The 17,312-nt window shown below is 38.9% G+C and overlaps 1 protein-coding gene across 1 annotated transcript; it reads left to right on the top strand.

Annotated features, from left to right (window-relative positions):
* Positions 1-2,295: 2,295 nt before the first annotated feature.
* Positions 2,296-13,404, top strand: LOC122642966 (NADPH:quinone oxidoreductase-like). Its single transcript, XM_043836591.1, has 3 exons — positions 2,296-2,434; positions 2,516-2,707; positions 12,799-13,404. The coding sequence occupies exons 1-3, from the start codon at positions 2,344-2,346 to the stop codon at positions 13,104-13,106; spliced, it is 591 nt and encodes a 196-aa protein (XP_043692526.1). The 5' UTR covers positions 2,296-2,343; the 3' UTR covers positions 13,107-13,404.
* Positions 13,405-17,312: the final 3,908 nt, after the last annotated feature.

Below are 17,312 nucleotides of genomic sequence, written 5' to 3'. Positions count from 1 at the left end.
ACAATGGACGGAAAGAGTCCCTTGGTGTTGCAATTCGGGGAAAAAATGAAAAATGGGAATCACCACCTAGATTTGAGGTCTAAGACCCATAAATGGTGCCCCTTATTCTCAAAAGGGATGCTAAATAAAATCCAAGACTCAATGGTTGGTCTATCCCAAATCTTTGAGTAAATGTTAGATTACGGGTTGGGAAGGTGTTAGGCCCCCAACAACCGCCAGACCGATGACTAGTCTTCCTAGATTACACTGTTTGTTATACAATTATTGGTTATATGTATTATGCACTTAATTAGACTAATTTTTGAAAAATCTTAACCTATCTTGGTTAGAGATTTATTAACCTAATTAGACTAATGAGATTTAATGTCTTAATCCTATTTGCTAATTATAAATTAGGTGATTTATACATTATTGATCATATTTTGATCTATTGATGCATTTTCCTAAGTTAGGGATCCAAACTCTATGGTCAGACTTAAGGTCAACTTTGAAAATTATTTGAAAACCTAGACTAAGTTCAGCGCATTGAGGAAATGATAGCTTACAATTTAAAAATGGAATCAAATGCATATTTAATCAAAATGACAAGATTGCCCTTGGAGGACAATATACATGAAAGAAATGCATGGAATTATGCTAAAATGTCCAAAATGCTTATAATATGCTTTAGAAACATTAAATACACATGAATAATGCAATGACAGACTTTATAGAAATCATTACCGAAATGCCCCTACGAGACAAGAATGTATGGGATGCACAAAAAATTCCATGGAATGCAATTTTTACATTGAAATATGCACACTTACGCTGAAAACGTTGAGATGGCATGAAGAAAAACCCTCCCCTAAGGTCTAACAAAGGGTCAAGTACAAAAAAACTAAAATGTCCCTAAAGGGCAAAATAGTAAATATAACAAAAAGTCTTCATTTTTGTCAAGAAAGGTTGGAAAACACTCATGTATGTCTTAAAACATTTTAATTTGTCAAAACATACAACATTCTAACATCAAAACCTAAATTTGTTCCTTAGTAAAATTACCAAAATGTCCTTATAGGTTAAAGAAATGCAATTTCATGAAAACCTTGAATGAGTATGTATGCGCATGAAATATTTTCTAAATCATTTTTAATGAGATGCTATGCATCAAAAATATGTGTTTATGATTTTCTCAGAATTTTAATCACATAATGAAATATATTGCATGTAAATTAATATTGCCAATCCCGAATACATTGTACATGTCCTTATCAGAGATTTTGTGATCATGGTCTGATGCAAAAATGCGATCAAACATCGTTAAAGTAATATTATAACATATTCAATAATATAAAAATAATTTTATAAATAATTTACAAAATGGATCCAAATTCCAGTTTGATCGATCACAGACATTCTCTCTACTTGATATTTTCAATCAAGGGTAGTGGATTCCATGTTGAGCATCTCTTTCGTTATGATGCGTCATCGCGAATCCAACACATTGATATGTACTCCAGGAGACATCAATCTTTTGGTGTACCAAAACTCGTGATGGAACACCATAATGATAAAGATCTCTCAAGGGTCAACATGTGACAGGTACGAATCTCGTCCTTCTATAACATGCAATAACAAATGTGAGATTTGCACTAGATTTTATTCTATACACATACACAATATGTAATTACATTTATGTCTTGAAATCATCATTTATAGTGCCATACAATGTAACGACCATTTAGATAGGATGTCTGGTCCTATTCTTAGTCGACAATGATTTTATGTGAAAATCCATGGAACAAACTTATAATCCTATTAAAAAATCATACAAAATTAAAATTAAATATTTATTTAAAACAAATTCGAGTTTGATGAACAGATATTCCAACGTAATTGAGCTTCATTGTTTACCTTCATTTTGAAAAGGGCTGATCGAAGAGATTTAACCTGTAAAAAAAAATATAAAACCCTAAAAAATACATAGGAAGAATAGAAAACAAATCCATCAAACGTACCACCAAATTATACCTCTAAGCTAATCCCAAGTGGACCCTTCCAAAATAATTAACGTGAAGTCGTGAACAGTGGCCCCGTGGGTTTTTTTCTAAAGGTGGGTCCACTAGTGGGCCGATCCAAATGGGCAAGGCCACTTTTGGGTAGCAAATCAGCAATGGGACACTTTATTTATCTATGTATGTACTATACGCCAAAGTTGGACCGTTCAATAAATAATTTCTTCTCCGGTCAGCTTTGGATATATTCCTCGTCCCTATCTGCAGACTCAAGACAGACTTTCTGTGTCTGAGTCACTAGACAGAGTAGGTGAGAGAGAGAGAGAGAGAGAGAGAGAGAGAGAGAGAGATGGCAGCTTCATCTGTGCCAGACATAAATGTCGTTGCCCTTTCTGGCTCCCTTCGCAAAGCTTCCTACAATCGTGGCCTCATTCGCTCTGGTACTGCTTCTTCTTCTTCTTCTTCTCTGTTTTTGCTATAAACTTTAGAGTTCTGAGTCAGTGTTTGTCTGCTGCTTGTAGCAATCCAGTTAAGCCAGGAGTCCATTAAGGGAATCAATATTGAATACGCCGATATCTCACCACTCCCTTTCATCAATACCGATCTCGAGGTCGACGGCACTTACCCACCGGTTGTCGAGGCCTTCCGTCAGAAGATCCTTGCTGCCGATTGCTTTCTCTTTGCTTCTCCTGAGTACAACTACTCTATTACCCGTACTTTCTCTCTTCCCTTCTCTTTGTTTCTTCTTCATTTCTTCTAATTCGCTTTGATATATGAATTCTTTGAGTTTTTCAGTTCTCCTGAACTTCTTAGTTTTGTTTGGTTGAGATCTGCATTGTACATGCCTTACAATAAGAACAGGAGAAGATTATGACTCTAGTTTTGTTTGTAATTAATAAAGGAAATGTGCAGGTTGTGGTGCTTGGTGGTCCTTTGTGAGAAATATTGGTATTATATCCAGCCAGGATGGTAAAGAGGGGGGAAAGAAAGGTGTTGTGGGCTGGTGTTGGCAGTGGCCATACAGATTATAGTATGTAGTGTTTGATAGGTTTCTTTCATCAGCCTGAAAAAAAATTCCTGTGGTTCTGGTGGTAGATTGGAGTGCAAAAGGCTCATCTGTGAACTGTTTGAGAATTGTTGTCTATTAGGTTGCGCCAAACTGAGAGAGAGAGAGACTAGCACCTAAAAGGTCATGCATAATCTGGATAGTAAGGTGTTTAGCCATTAGGAGTTTATGTAATGATGCATTCCAGTTAAACAATGCAATCTCAAGTGTAATGATGCTTCTAGCGTTTTTTGGTTAAACACTATGGTATGTAAGTTTGGGAGCATGATCTGTTGTGGATGCTCACCACACCAGAGATCTTCCCAGAACTGTATGTTATAAATCTTGTATTTTGTAGTAAATGCCTCTGCAGAATCACTTGCAAATCATGGACGCCCTTTTCATGAAGTGGTCTTTATGTTCTGGTTCATCATTCATCTTTGAACTCTCAACCCCAACTTCACTTATTTAGCTATGACTGCCCTCCTCCGAAGGCCTTTTTAATCCTAACAGAATTCTAAATCAATATTATTAACAAGACTTGATTCGTATGATTCGTAGGTCTGATGCTAACATACTTTTAAAAGTCAGACCAGGAACAAACTATGAAAACTGAAGACTTTTTCCCTGTTTTCTCAGTATGATTAATGTTTGCTTGATTCAACCATGTTTTAGCCAAAGTATATTCTTAAAGATCCTGTACCCAACTTCTTCTCCATATAGGTTGTTGCACTTTATTAACAAAGATGAGGAAAATCCCTTGGACATCTTTAAGAGGGAAGGCCCTTAGTTCTTTAGTCTTAAGGTGGAAGAGAGTTAATGAGATAGATATGAATTCTCTAGGATGCTGGATATTGGGAGAGATTTAGAAATATCTCTATCTAACTTTTCTCATTTTAATCATTGTGAGCTTATGTGGATCGGTCCTGGGTTTGGAAATCAAATTGTTTTATTCCACTAACAAGTTTCAGCATAATCTTTCGCTTGACATCCCAGAACTCAAATGAGTTTGAGTTGTAAGTGCTGACTGATGACAGAGAAAATTACAAAAGCTCTCGGTTGAAACATGCTTCAATATGTGTACTCAAATGAGGTATTTGTTCCCATTTTTCAATCAGTAAATTAGTTTAGCAAATGAGTTCTATTTTTGTCTGTCCTTTACTGGAGGTCTTGATCATGAGAAGGACCACCTTTCAAGATCATAAAAATATGAAAAATGCAAATGGCAAGCATCAATAGAAGTGATAGTATGTCTATTGTATACAATAAGGTTCAGGATGGTGAACTACTTGAGAAGATTATGGTGAAACTCACTCATATTTCTTGATTGGAATTAGATGAAAGCATTCCGGTCATGGTTGTCGTGGCGTCTAGGTGACCCAAGGTGTTGGAGGGGGTCCATATGCAAGGAGACCAAGGCACTTGGATGCCTAGGCGTTGCCAAACTATGATTCTGGTAAATGCAATATCCAATATCATGACATGAGGATGATGTGGCTTTGAGCTATTTGTTGTACTTTATTCCCAGTTGTGGGTTTGTATATAGTTGAACCTTTTACTATTATCCTGTTTGCCAGGTTTTGCTGTTTTCTATGCAATAAAACTTTCATTCATTAAAGAAATATTTTTTGGAACATGTTGTTAGCTGGTAAAGCAGAGTACAGGGGGAAAACACTCCAAATAATCATGGATCAGTTTTGGGAAAGGATAACACATGATGTATGGTGCGGAATGTTAGGCAGTTAAGACGCATCATATGGATAAACTCAGTGTAACGGACATGAGGATGTTGAGATGGTTGAGTGGCAAAACAAGAAAGGATAAAGTAAGGAATGATCATAATAGAGCTGGTTTGGGAGTAGCTCTGATACATGATAAGCTACGAGAAAGTCGTTTGAGGTGGCATGGCCATGCCTTTGGAATTTGGATGCTCTGTATGGAGGAGTGTTTTGATTCAGATTGAAGGAACTAAAAGAGTGAGGGGTAGACCTAAAATGACCTTAGGAGAAGTGGTGAGGAAAGACATGCATAGCTTAGGCCTTCTATTAAGTATGACCTTGAATAGAGCTGATTGGAGGGCAAGGATCCATGTAACTGAGCCCATTTAGTTGGGATAAGGCTGAGTTGTTGTTGTTGTAACACTTGCAGATTTGTAGATTTGGTGGTTTGAGATATTGCGACGCCCGGCCCCTTTTGTAAGGTGTGGTTTGGGGTTTGCCTGACTGTGTTTGACTATTTTTGTTTTCTTTTTACCCCTTTTGATGTATGAAGCATAAAACAGTAAATTTCATTGAAGTCCAAAAGCTTTACAACCCTTATGGGTGTACCATTTCATACATATCATACAAAAAATATAAACAGAATGTATAAAAATGATAATTATTGGGGGAGATGTAGCCTTGGTCCTTAAATGGTTTAAGTTTAGTCTCTGGCAGTCCATGGAGATACCTTCACTTGATTAGGAAAACAAAGTTCCTCTCTGCAATTGTAACATCTATAATAAAATGGAGATAGAGATCAGCTAAGAGCTTCGCTGATCAGTTAGTGAAAGCTAGGGTAGCTAGAGAGTTTCTGTAAGATAGGGCCCTATTTTATAACATAGCTTCAGCTCCATAGGATAGATCTAAAATCATTTCCGGATTTGGGGGGCACATATGATCGAAAGCTTTATGACCCAGACCATCAGAAAGTAAATATTTAATTTCTTTTTTTGGGGACTTGGGGGGGAGGGAGAGGAGGAAATAAATGGTTGTCTACAGTCTTCTCTTTTCTTCACGAATCCTGCATTTTCTGCCAATCCAATGACCAACATATTGTATATGGAGACCTCCACATGCAAAATGTGTCACTCTTTCCTTTTTGAGAGATTGTACTCCACACCTATGCAGAGGTTAAATATTTTGCTGATAGGGTGACCATTTGACATTTGTGCATGGGTTGGTTATTGTCTTTTGCTAGTGGTATGGTCTTGTGTGCCTATCTTTTCGAGTCGTTTTGAAAGCATTTGTAGAAAATATTTGAAAATTGTTTACTTGTTCAAAGTGAACTTTCCAAGTGGATATTTTTATTTGACTAAGGATATCTATGATGGAGCTGTAACTTGTTTTGGTAATAATGGTTGGGCAACTGGAGCAGATGTTGTCATTGTTTGATACTGTACTGAGAGTTCTGGTGATGTGGCAATGTTCACAGATGTCGGGGCAGTGCTGGCAGTGTCAGACAGTGACTTGGCCGAGCAGGCAGTGCAATGGCAGTGTGTGTCAGTTTTGCAGTGATACAAAGGCATCCGGGCATATGTGACAGCTTTTGGCAGTGATTGGCAGCATGTGGCAGCTTTGGCTGAAGTGCGCATACTCTTTGAATAGCAACTTCATAGGTTCATGCAGATGTTTCAATTTTGAAGCTGATTTGAGTAGGCCAATGGTAGATTTGGAAAGAGGCATGGACATGGAAGTTGTAGTGTGTTGAGTCTTCTTTCCAGTGCAACTGGAATCACGCCGATCTGCTTCCATATGAGGGAGATACGGAGTTTAATGAATGGTTGTGTCGAAATAATTCAAACCTGAATAGTTTTGGATTTTTTGGAGGTGGCATGTGGCATGAGATGATCAGATTTTGAAATAAAAAAAAAAAAAAGTAAAATAAGAAAAATGCTTTTCCTAGGTGACACCCCCAGTGGAGGTCATGGACAAGGCCAAGGGACATGGGTGTAGGTGGCACAGGTGATGCAGTTGCGTGGGTGAACAACACAAACCTCAAGGTTAATGAAAGGTGTTTACTCACATATTCCATTGGTGGACTGATTGATCAAGTGCAGTGTTATGTCCTCCCTTTGAAAGTCTGCCACATTCTTTTGGGACACCCATGGTTGTATGACAAGAAAGCCAAGCACTGTGGTTATGAGAATACATATTCCTTTTAGCATGGTGGACTTGAGATGAAATTCCTCCCAGCGAAAGATCTTCCATCTATCATACTCAGACAGCTGGTACATTTCTCCTGTGACAGGTTGACTCGGAGGGCATTCTTGGACCCTATCCGAACTCGTCGGAGTCGAGTTATTTTCAGAGGAGGAGAGCTGATGCAGTTGCCTTAGCCTGGCTGGACCGACATACCCACTTTGGAGGTCCAAACCAAAGACTGGTCCTAAACCAGTTTTCTGTTCTGGCGAGGGCTGGTAGTTCACTTAGGCTGCAATATTTATTTTAGTTTATTTTTATTTGAAATGGGTAGATTACATGGGAGCTTCTTCGATAGTTTCCTTTCTTTAGCTATGATCTATTTTGGTAGTTTCCTTTTTGGGTTGTTTCTATTTTAGTTAGGTTTCTATTCCTATGCAAAACTATTTTCTATTTAGTCATTGTAATCGTAGTAGAACTCAAACATGAAGATTTGGAGTTGAAGAATGAAGTTTGAGTTTTCAAGTGTGGCTTTAGTTATGTGCAACCCTTCCTCCCCTCTTTCTTTGTGAATCTCTCTCCCTCCCCCTAAAACTCTGGTTCTTCTAGTTTCCCCTCTTTCCGGTCCTCCACCAACAGGCCATAGGCCAAGGGCCATCCTATGGTAGGAGCAGCAGGGGCCATAGGCCGGGAGTAGCTGCCACAGCTGCAGGCTGTGCGTACAGCACCGGGATGTGCACAGCTAGAGCCGCACACAACCAAGGCCATGCGCACACAGCAGCAAGAGGGGTCACGGGTTTGAGTATGTGCATCACCTATTCGACGATATGCCTCAGTGAAGCCTAAAGTTTGAAGCTCTTGGTGAGTTTTTCTATGGGGTGCAATGTGAAGTTAGTGCGTTCTCGTGACACACCAAACCTGCACGTGTCGGAGAATGGGGCACTGGTGATGCTCATCGGAGACCCCTCAGCGAGCCATATCATCCAGATCCAAATCGGAGGGTAAGTGTTCAATGTGTGCTCGTGGCGTGAATGCCTAACGCAAAATATTCTTGTGCGCGTCCTCTGAGTTAAGAAAAAAAATCCTTATGCTTCGCGATACATTGCATCATCCGGCCGATTCCATGGATCACGTGCATAGGCGATCGACAGGGTTGATTCCGATCTAAGTAAATCCATTTGCCCCTCGATATCTCGATCCAGATTTGAGGGCCTCTGTTTGGGCTGCACTTATAGAGCATCGTTATGACTCAATCAACATGATCCAACGGTTGTTAATCCACTTGCGGTTTGAGACCTTGATCCAACGGTCTATATTTGAGCTGCGGATTGATCATGTTACTGTGTCACGCGTGCGTACTATGCTATCAGGGAAGATTCCATTTGCGAAGCACCTATGACTCCCGCTTTGTGCTGAAGAGATCTATGCGATCCGATGATCCTCTGGCCACCCACCCTTTTGAGGGCTGATCCAACAACCCAAAAATGAGCTGCCAAGTTGTGCTGTTTCCAAATGGCAAGAGATTCCAAATGAAGTCCATTCGGGCCTCCCCTTGTTCCGATCCGATGATTGAACTTCAAAATGCGATTCTGAGGTCATTTTAAGGCCTAGTTTTTTTGTAGAATTCTTGGAATTCGTGCAGCAACGCCATGAACCCTAAAAGAGAGAAAAAGGATTAAGCAAGAGGGCTTTTATTGCTGAATACTTGTTTGGGGTGATTATGATGGCTACTTTGTAGTGCGGAGCTTGCGTGCATTGATTTCTACACTTCGGGTACATGGCTGGTGGTGGGATTACACGGGGTGAGGCAATCCACTTTGTCAAATCCCTATTTTTATGTCTAGGTTGTAATTTTGTGTGAATGCATTGATCATTGTAATTACTTGTCAAGTTGGGGATTGACAGGATTAGGGTTGTAGCCCTTTATTGTGTTGTTACATAAACGAAAGTAGGAGTTTTAGCTCTTGGATTGTTGTAGCAGTTGAATTAGCGGAGAGTATCGAGCAATATATGAGACCCAAGTAGGGCATTGCTCTGTGGATGTAGGCAACTTGCTGAACCCGTATATCTGGTGTTGTGTGTGCCTGTGTTACTATGGATATTGGAGTGTTGTGTGTGCTTGCAGGATGGGTGTGCACTACCTGGTATACCTGGTCACATAGTGGTTGCGAGGTGGGTGTGCACATGACTGTGTGTGGGATTGGTAAATGTGGGATTGCCTCAGCCAATTTGTGTGTGCTTGTTGTTAGTGCCATGAGTGTGTTACAGTCTTCAGTGGTCAGTTGGGAGGAAATTTTTGAAGTCACTGACCCCCTCTCAGTGTCAGCCTGGGAATATCAATAGCAACTGGGCAAGGGACAAGCCCGTGCTAATCAAAGTTGGGCAAAGCGGGTACCTCTTTGTATTAGTTTAGTTTATAGGTGCTTTGACTAAACATATTTGGGATGTAGACTAATGTTGTATGTTGTTTATGGATGACATGGTGTTAATTGATGAGAAAGAGGGGCTAAGTGACAAGTTACAATTGGGGAGGAATGTTTCAGAACTGAAAAGATTTGAGGTAAATCAGATTAACATGATATATGGGGGAAATTTTTGGCAAAAATAGTAGTAGAAATGCCTAGTTTAGATTGGTAACAAAGAGATACCACACTGTAAAAGTCTTCTGCTTTGTTCAATCATCAATAGTGAGAGATTAATTATGAAGGATATTATCTATAAACTAAAGAGGGTGGATTAAGTGAAGAGGCTCTTTCAGACTGTTGTATTGTCATCATATTCGGTCCATTAAAACCAATGAATAATTTTCATTGTACACCTAACCATAATACCAGCCATGCTTTACAGAGCTTTTGGGAACAATGAGACAAGAAAATACATAGAACAAGCATATCGGTATGTTGGTGTTGAAATGAATGAGTGGCAAGATTAGGGTGGTCAGAAACTGATACATCTGAGGGAGCTTAGCAGTGGCACCTGTAGGTGACAACATGGGGAAATTTGATTTTGATGGGCTGGCCTTGTACAATGAATGTCAACAGATGCTCTGGTGAGGAGTGATACGCTGCCATCAATTGAAGGTTTCAAAAGAACAGAAGGATGCCTGGAAATGGCTCGGGTTGGAAGTAGTGTAACTCATGGGCCCATTTAACAGAAGAAATGAAACGTGGAATGTGATTTCTCGTTGTGCACACTTATTTTTGCCATTTGGAAACACAATATGGCAATTGCAACTGCCCCATGTATTGGTATTTTCCTCATGTATTTTCGGTTGTTAACTTTAAAGAAGTTTCATTTTTCAACAGAGTTTTCAATGCTTTGTTTTGCCACATAGCATACTCTGTTCGAGCTGGAACTTGATGTATGATCAGGGAACCTGGGGGCTGCCTTTCCACAGAATTTCAGCCCCATCCAACCCGCCTTGTGGCAGATATATATACGAGATCAGGAATTTTCTTGATCCCGCTAGACTAGGACCCCTGCAAAGAGGGGTGGGGGGGTCGGGAAAGAAACCAAAAACAGAGGAAAACTAGTAAGGTATTCATAGAGGTGAAAGAGAACTTCTTAGAGTAATATCTCCAAAATTAGATTCTAATATGATGGAATCCATGCTACCTATTGCATATCCAGATCTTTCTGTAGTCTCAAGGAGAACGAGACCAAAATGAACCAGGGAGAAAACCAAATTACAAAAAATAAAGAAAAGAAAAAAGAAAACTATATCTTGTGGGAGCCCGAGGCCTATAGATGTAAAACTGGTGAAAAGCGCTAAATGGTTGCCAAGATGGCCTACAATGCAGCAGCCCCAATTAAGGCGTGCTTCGAGTCCAAATCATGGCTTGCGCATGCCCCAATTTTAGGTCCAAGAAGGAGGTGTGGAGCTGGTCTGTATGACAATTTTTGCAAGGTCTGGAAATATAACGGGAGTTTTCCATTGGGCATATCTTTTGAGAAATTATTTCTACTGAAATTCCAATATAGTAGCAACTAATATGATTTCTGATTTTGCTGATTGTTGATCTTGTCAACATGTTAGTGCTAAGCCTATTAAAAATTATAGTTGTTTATCCGTCAGGTACTGAACTTGTACTTTTCTATCGACAATCTTTGACTAGGTTGTGGTCTGAGTAGCTTGTGGCTTGAGGTTTGCTAATTCATTTAGCTCTTTAATTCTTTGTATTTTCTGTTGCTTGTATTTGGCTTGCGTCATTGGCGCTGGCATGTTAAGCTTACATTTCTTCTTCTATTAAAGTATAATAATTCAGCCCCACTTCCACCATTGCCCCCCAAAAGTATAAAATTACATTAATGAGAAGGTCATGGCACGAGTATATTATAACTTGATTAGTAACAGAGCCCTTGATTGAATTTCAAAATCATTCTCCCCCCCCCTCCTCCCCCATGATAATGCTTTATTGGACACATTGGAGAAGAAAGAACTGTACAAGAAACAGCAAAAATTACACAAAATCCACATGACCCCTGACCTTAGTCCCCCTCTCAACTACGTGAGTCAATGCCTGTGTTGCATATATAGTCAACCCTTTTCTTACAGATTTAACTGCCACTGTAATTGAGTCCATCATACTGGCTGGTCCAGAGAAAACCATCAAGAGTCACCTCTATGATCTAGGATCAGCCCTCTAATCATGACAGGCCCCAGATCTCCCAAGCTGCTGCTATAGAAGTTCAACTTAATGGAACTAGGAAAGGTTCAGATCCATTTGTCTCAGAGAGACTTCACAGATATTCTTGATCTAACCTCTTGCTCCTACTCTCATTATAGAGTCAAAGGTGATGCTTTAAAACTATCAGGGTTTGTTGCCAAATGTGTGACACAAATCTTAACGTTCTGGCCTTTTCTTGTTCAAGTTTTGGAATAAAAAAATTTGATATTGAAGTAGAAAAGAAATGTGGATTGGTTTCTGTGGTTTGAATGATCAGATCAGATGGGAGTTTCCTTGTTCTTCCTAGCTTAGGAATTTTATGGTTAAATGTCTAGCTGACAGAGTTGTGAGTTGTTTCTGGTGGTGAGCTGGAATTGTCCTGCTTTCCAGTCATTTTTACCAACTTGGGTTTAGTTTGCATAGCAGCCATAAAAGATGTGCTGAGCTACTTTCAAGCTGTGGCATATGCAAGATAAAATCCTCATTCCTCAAAAGAAGTCATGTGATTAAAAAATGGGATTTGTTGCTTCTATATAAACACTGAAGTGATGGCCATTTGGTCATCGTTGTGTTTCTTAAACTTTTCACATGCAAAATTGAGAAAAGCTTGTGGATGTAGTAATGTGATATACTACCTCCTCTTCATGTTTTATTGGGCATAATAGGGTTTATCTTCAGTCCCTGTTGAACCTAAGAACTGAGTTGAGCATAGAATTGTTTTTTATGATTTTCTAGAAATTATTATTTCTTTTTAATCATTCAAGTTTTTTAGCCTGCTTTATTCCCACCTAACACAGACTTGCAGTTTGTGGTGTTCCCATTCTACTTACCTCGAGGGAGAAATAGAAAGAAAAAATAGGTAAAAAACATTGTCATGATCAAGAATTTTGTTTCTTGTAAATCATCATTATGTATTTGGTTTCAAAGAGTGATATTTGTAAACTTTTCCCTCCATTATTACATTGTTTCTCTTTAATGTTCTTTTTTTTTTTTTTTTGACCAGTTTTGAGCTGGTCGGTCATATTTTTAGAATTTTCTTATCTAGTACATAAAGATTGAAAATATGGCACATTCGAATTTTCTGCAGATGATTCGAATTTCACTGACCTAACAAGAAAAAATAAGTGATTGAGTCCTGTGATTTCTGCATCTTTAGTTTGTTGCCAACTTTTTGTTTCTATCTCTGAATCTAGCTCCTCTGAAGAATGCGATCGACTGGGCATCTAGACCTCCAAATGTTTGGGCTGGTAAGCCGGCTGCCATTGTAAGCGCTGGAGGAGGTTTTGGTGGAGGAAGAGCACAGTATCATTTGCGCCAAATTGGGGTTTATCTTGATCTTCATTTTATAAACAAGCCGGAGTTTTTCTTGAATGCATTCCAACCTCCGCAGAAGTTTGATAGTGATGGCAACTTATTGGATGCTGAAGCCAAGGAGAGGTTAAAACTGGTTCTTTTATCATTGCAAGCATTTACTTTGAAACTTAGTGGCAAGTGTGAATAAATCCATGCAAAATCAAATCCCTGCTCCAGAATAAATACTGCTAGATACCGCATTCTTCTGTTGCTCCATCGCACTTTAGGCATGTGTTAATGTATGTTCACTTGACAGCATTTATCAAATTGATGTGCAGTTATTTCTACTTTCATGGGTTGAAATGAAGAAACCCAGAAAATACTCTTTTGTGTTACCAGTGATTACATTTTAATTTGGATTTATGATGGTGATTCTGACCTCAAGTATATCTAATCTAAATTTTTCTAGATAATGTTCTACACATTGGAAAGGTTTTATTATTTTTCACTGATACAGCTTGGTGTGCTATGGCGAAAACTCTGCATCAGATGCGAGTCATATAAGGACTTGTAGAGGTCGGGTTCCTCTGGTGAGGATTTCTTCCCTGTCTGCCACTCTTGACTGCTTATTCGGACAGGGCACTACTTGCTTCTTCCAACCAACAACTCAGTCTCATCCCAACTAAACGGTGTCGCCTACTTGATCTTTGTCCTCCAATCTGCTCTATTCAAGTTCATACTTATACAAGGCCTAAACTATGCATGTCTTTTCTGATTATGCCTCGTAAGATCATTTTAGATTTGTCTCTGGCCTTTTTAGTTCCTTCAATTTGAATCAAATCACTCTTTACTGGAGTATCCAAAGGCCTCCATTGATCATAGTCATGTCACTTCAAACGACTTTCTTGTAGTTTATCATGTATCAGAGCCCAGTTGTCAACGAAGTTACACATGTGGAGTTATGGGTTTTGCTTAAGGGTGTCAAATGTAAACCGAAACATTTTATTGAAATCGAATTGAACTGAATTGAACTTTTAAATTGAAACCATCAAACCATTTTATAGAATGGTTCTGTTCTGGTTTAGAAAAGTGCAACCGTTTAGTAAATGGTTTGGTTTTAAACAATTTAACCATTGGTTTTAAACCATTTGCAAACAGATCTTTATGGTCTCTATATACACTAAACTGGCTAAGCATCTCATTGGATATCTCTCTAGTTTTTTTTTTTTGATGAAAGTGTAATCACACAAGCCACACACCAACACTTGTCAGGTGGTTATTAGAAAGCTTTAGATGGTGTTTTACTTATTATGGTTGATTAGTAGCAAGGTCTTAATTAGTATTTGGGAAGTCCTTAAAACCATCAAAATACCCATTGGATGCTAAAAAGTTGCTTTAGTAGTACTTCAACTTCTTAAACCGTGATTGGTACTGTTCGAAGCAGGTATTACCTATATATCCTCTGCAACTCAGTCACTTACTTCCTGGCCAAAGAGGTCTTTTTTTTTTTTTGGTTTTTTGTTTTTTGGTAAATGGCATACCTATACCTATAGCATAATCAAATGCTGAATGTGCATTTATTTTTAACGAACCTCTGATGAATATTCAAAGGCCTTTTTTTAGGCTTTTTTGATTGGATTTTGATTTTAGACAATGAATTAAAGAATACGAAAAGGATGTACAAGAATAACGTCGAAGCATATTCAAACGAAAAACAAATAAATGAATGACTTGAAACTTTACTTTTGACATTGCCATTAGCCGAGAACAACACTAAAGACTTTGAACTAAGGATTTACCTTCGACATGACCATCAGCAAGAATCCTAAGCCAAAGTCAGGAATAAAAAGAGAGAACTAATAATCCACTCAAGAAACAAAACGATATCGTGGTCTCTGTTGATAGTCCCAGCTTTATCTAGAGTGATAAAACTCGGGTTAATTGTCCAATAATTCGAAATTTGGAAATCAACTCCTTTCTTAACTAAAATATCCACTGTTAGTCTCCATCTATACATATCTCATGTTTTAGATAAACATTTAAAACCCGAGATTACATGTTAATATCAACACATCTCCGATCCGGGGAATTGTGTTTACCATTATTTCCACTATCCCTTTCTTTTAGAGGTTTAGCCCATTAGAGTGTCAACCTTCGAGATTTGACCTGGTAGAGCGTTTGCAGCTTGAATCGGCGGGGTTTTGCCGCACCTCCATCCCTTGCGTGGTTAATTCCCTTTCTGCACTTTCATGAGAAGGGAGACGACAATGATGATTTTGTTTTCGGTAGTCTAAAATATTCTATTTAGTTTAAGTAGTTGTCATCTAGATATGGGTCTAAGATCCGTATATGTTTCTCTGTTTTAAAAGGGAGAGAAATGACCCACAATAGATAAGGCAGGGGTCTCCCAGATTTTGGGTATATAGGTTAAAAGTTGTGTGATGGCAAGTTTTTACACACCTAGCCCCGTTCAATCGGAGGCTGATCTCTTTCTATTTAGACCATTCGTACTAATATCACTTGCTTAATAACTAACATGCTAAAAAGCTATTTTAGGAAAAAAGAGATTTATTGAGAAACTATGTGGAGAATGAAATATCTCTGAGTCAGCTAGGTGTGATGATTTGTCAATAGATAGATAGATAGATTGATAGATAGAGGTGTTGTTCTCTGTGCCACATTGCAGGCTGTGCCCAAGCATGGGGGTGGGTGCAATGACCACCCTGCTCCTCTGCACATGCTGCCTATGTGCCTGGCCGCAGCTTGCGCTGCAGCACAAAGAACATTCTCCAGAGAGAGAGAGAGAGAGAGAGAGAGAGAGAGAGAGAGAGTTATAATTCTTATTTATTAAGATAGAAGTTGCTAGAGAATTTAAAGGTCATCGACTCTAGTGCTTCTTATACTTCCTAAACTCCTCTATCCTCCTCAAGTAGTCTAGCTGATCTAGGCTAATCCAGCTGCTGCTGTTACTGAAGAGGGAGTTCCCCAACGTATATATACATAACAAAGGATTGTGCCAGTCGATCTTGGTTGGATCTGAGAGAGTAATCATTTACCACATTCTTCTTTCTTTCCCATGCCTTCTAGAACTAAGTATTCCGAGACCTGGGGCTCCGGGGTGCACTACCTATCAGCTCCCTCACTGTCTCTTTGTTGCTAAAATCCCAGCCATCCAGGGACCCCTTAATGATCGTGCCCCCAAAACGGAAGGTCAGTGCACAAAATAAAATCAATTGGGGTAATGGTCATCTCCCCACAAGTGAAATGAAAGGTGTGGGTAGACGACTATCTTCTCTCCACCAAAGCAAAATAGATTAATAGAGGTCTAAGTCACAGTTGCGAGACTGCAACTACATAAAGTCCTCAAAGCCCATCTCCCTAATCCATTTGTGAACGGAAGGACCCGTAATTCTTCGGGTGGATTTGGAGCTTGAGTTGCTGTGTCAGTTCTAAATTGAAGCTTCGCTAATATTAGTCTAAGCCACTCAAACGATTTTCTTTTCTACACGAAAGTTGTAGGCAGGTGAGTCTTCTGTCTTTTGGTTTTTATTTCATATTTTTCTGATTTTTTTTTGGCTGAGCACGTGTCGCTGTTGCCCTTTGTGGGGCAGGTGTTGTGCAGAGGTGTATAGTTTTCCGATTTGTCTTTCTCATGAACTCGATCTGTCCATCACTCTATTCCCAGTAGGTCAGAGATATATCCCCCACCCCTTCTTTTTGGTTCTTTAGTATTGATTTACTATTTTTCTTGATTTTTTCGTAGAATTTAAGAAAAATTTCACCGTTTTTCCTTTATTTTCATTATAGGAGTTCCATCGCCTTCAACCCTTTTTAATCTTTTGAGTTGATTGTTTTCAGCATGTATTTTTTCTTATCTAAAGAGAGTTCTGGCGTTATTTTAACTGATTTTCCTTTACTATAATTTCTAGTATGTGTATGATGATCTCCTGCTTGTTAGCATAGAATGTATTGCCCTACATTATACCTTGCATGCTTAATTTAAATTCCAATATACTAACCTTGCAAGGCAAAGCTGGAGTTAGGTATGCCATCTGTCCCCTTTTTACAATTTATTGTGTGTGATTTCCAAACATTTTTTTTTATTTCAATTTAGGCTCATCCAAAAACATTCAACCTAGGGTAGAAGTCCGGTTTTTACTAGGTAGACCGAGGTGCCTAACACCTTCCTCGGACAACAATCTGACACGGACCCCAACCTTTGGATTGGATCACTTCAGATGGAGTTAAATTTGTTTTATTTTTAGTAAGGATTTTAGACTTTAATTTAGATGGTGACTTCTTTTCAATGAGACCTTGAGGTTTGGTTTCACCCCCAAAACCCATCTTGTCCTCACAGTATGGTATTAATATGAGATACTTGTATCGAGCCAGTATTTGGTACGGTATCAGTATG

The sequence above is a fragment of the Telopea speciosissima genome, chromosome 10, assembly GCF_018873765.1.
Source record: "Telopea speciosissima isolate NSW1024214 ecotype Mountain lineage chromosome 10, Tspe_v1, whole genome shotgun sequence".
NCBI classification, from domain to species: Eukaryota; Viridiplantae; Streptophyta; class Magnoliopsida; order Proteales; family Proteaceae; genus Telopea; species Telopea speciosissima.
Note: the sequence above shows the minus strand (reverse complement) of the source record. Positions and strands in the feature narration are given on the sequence as shown.

Bases quoted from the DNA above. Each gene is read 5' to 3' on its own strand.
- LOC122642966 (XM_043836591.1), top strand. From the start codon at position 2,344: ATGGCAGCTTCATCTGTGCCAGACATAAATGTCGTTGCCCTTTCTGGC. The intron at 2,435-2,515 runs GTACTGCTTCTT...TGCTGCTTGTAG, and splicing joins TCGTGGCCTCATTCGCTCTG to CAATCCAGTTAAGCCAGGAG. The intron at 2,708-12,798 runs GTACTTTCTCTC...CTCTGAATCTAG, and splicing joins GTACAACTACTCTATTACCC to CTCCTCTGAAGAATGCGATC.